The following is a 948-nucleotide window of genomic DNA, read 5'->3' on the forward strand; positions in this document are numbered from 1 at the left end:
TAAAACGCACATAACTGTATGATAAGTGATTGGTTGTCCAGATCATTCATACTGGTACTGTCCATTATGCAGGGTCTGAGTCCAGGATGTTACGACACCTACAATGCAGACATCGACTGCCAGTGGATTGACATCACGGATGTGAAACCGGGGAATTATGTTCTCAAGGTGTGTCATGTGGAAATGTCACCAAAGATGCATTTACTGCATTCTCTTCGCCATCGTTATCATCTATATCTTTTTTTGTCTGCAGGTCAGCGTGAATCCTTCCTATCAGGTGCCAGAGGAAGACTACACCAACAACATCGTGCGTTGTGAAGTCCGCTACACGGGCAACTACGCTTACCTGTCCGGTTGTCACCTGGCAACGTACGAACCGACTTGCCGTATCTTACATACGATCTTATAAGTATTGTCCTAATGTGATTCAATGTTACTTTTCAGGTATTAATGGAGGAAAATCGTTCACAGCATCTCAATTGTGAAGCTGACATTGAGGATGACTGCATATGAACATCTTTACAACACAAGGAGTCCTTGTTTAACACCATTTGATACTCCTAGTTTATATAGTTTAGGTATAAGTAGAAATATTTTTCATTGCATGCCACGTCCCTTCAGTAATGGTTTTCTTATTATTTCATATTTTATTATTTACTTTTAATCTTTCTTTTCTTCCCTGTGAAGTATCATAATAAAATCATTAACATCTATAAAAATGACAACTGATTACAAATAATTCAATTACTGTACATGACTTATTTTTAATTTACGATAAAATTGTACAAGATGTGTTGTTTTTTTAATGGCAAAATTTTGTCATTCCTAATCTTATTTGAATAAATGTTTGTGGTAATGTATCATTTGCAAGAAAGATCCATTTGAAGTGACTTGTCTGTCTTTCTCTGTGTGAATGTGTTTTCTGTATGTTGGGAAATGCTTTTCTGT

At 36.3% G+C, this 948-nt stretch overlaps 1 protein-coding gene across 1 annotated transcript; it reads left to right on the forward strand.

Moving 5' to 3' along the window:
* Positions 1 to 66: 66 nt before the first annotated feature.
* Positions 67 to 808, forward strand: LOC109508182 (protein-lysine 6-oxidase-like). The gene is made up of 3 exons (XM_019858061.1): positions 67 to 168; positions 254 to 369; positions 445 to 808. The coding sequence occupies exons 1-3, from the start codon at positions 67 to 69 to the stop codon at positions 449 to 451; spliced, it is 225 nt and encodes a 74-aa protein (XP_019713620.1). The 3' UTR covers positions 452 to 808.
* The last annotated feature ends 140 nt before the right edge of the window (positions 809 to 948 follow it).

Source organism: Hippocampus comes, unplaced genomic scaffold (genome assembly GCF_001891065.2).
Source record: "Hippocampus comes isolate QL1 unplaced genomic scaffold, H_comes_QL1_v1.1 scaffold2420, whole genome shotgun sequence".
NCBI classification, from domain to species: Eukaryota; Metazoa; Chordata; class Actinopteri; order Syngnathiformes; family Syngnathidae; genus Hippocampus; species Hippocampus comes.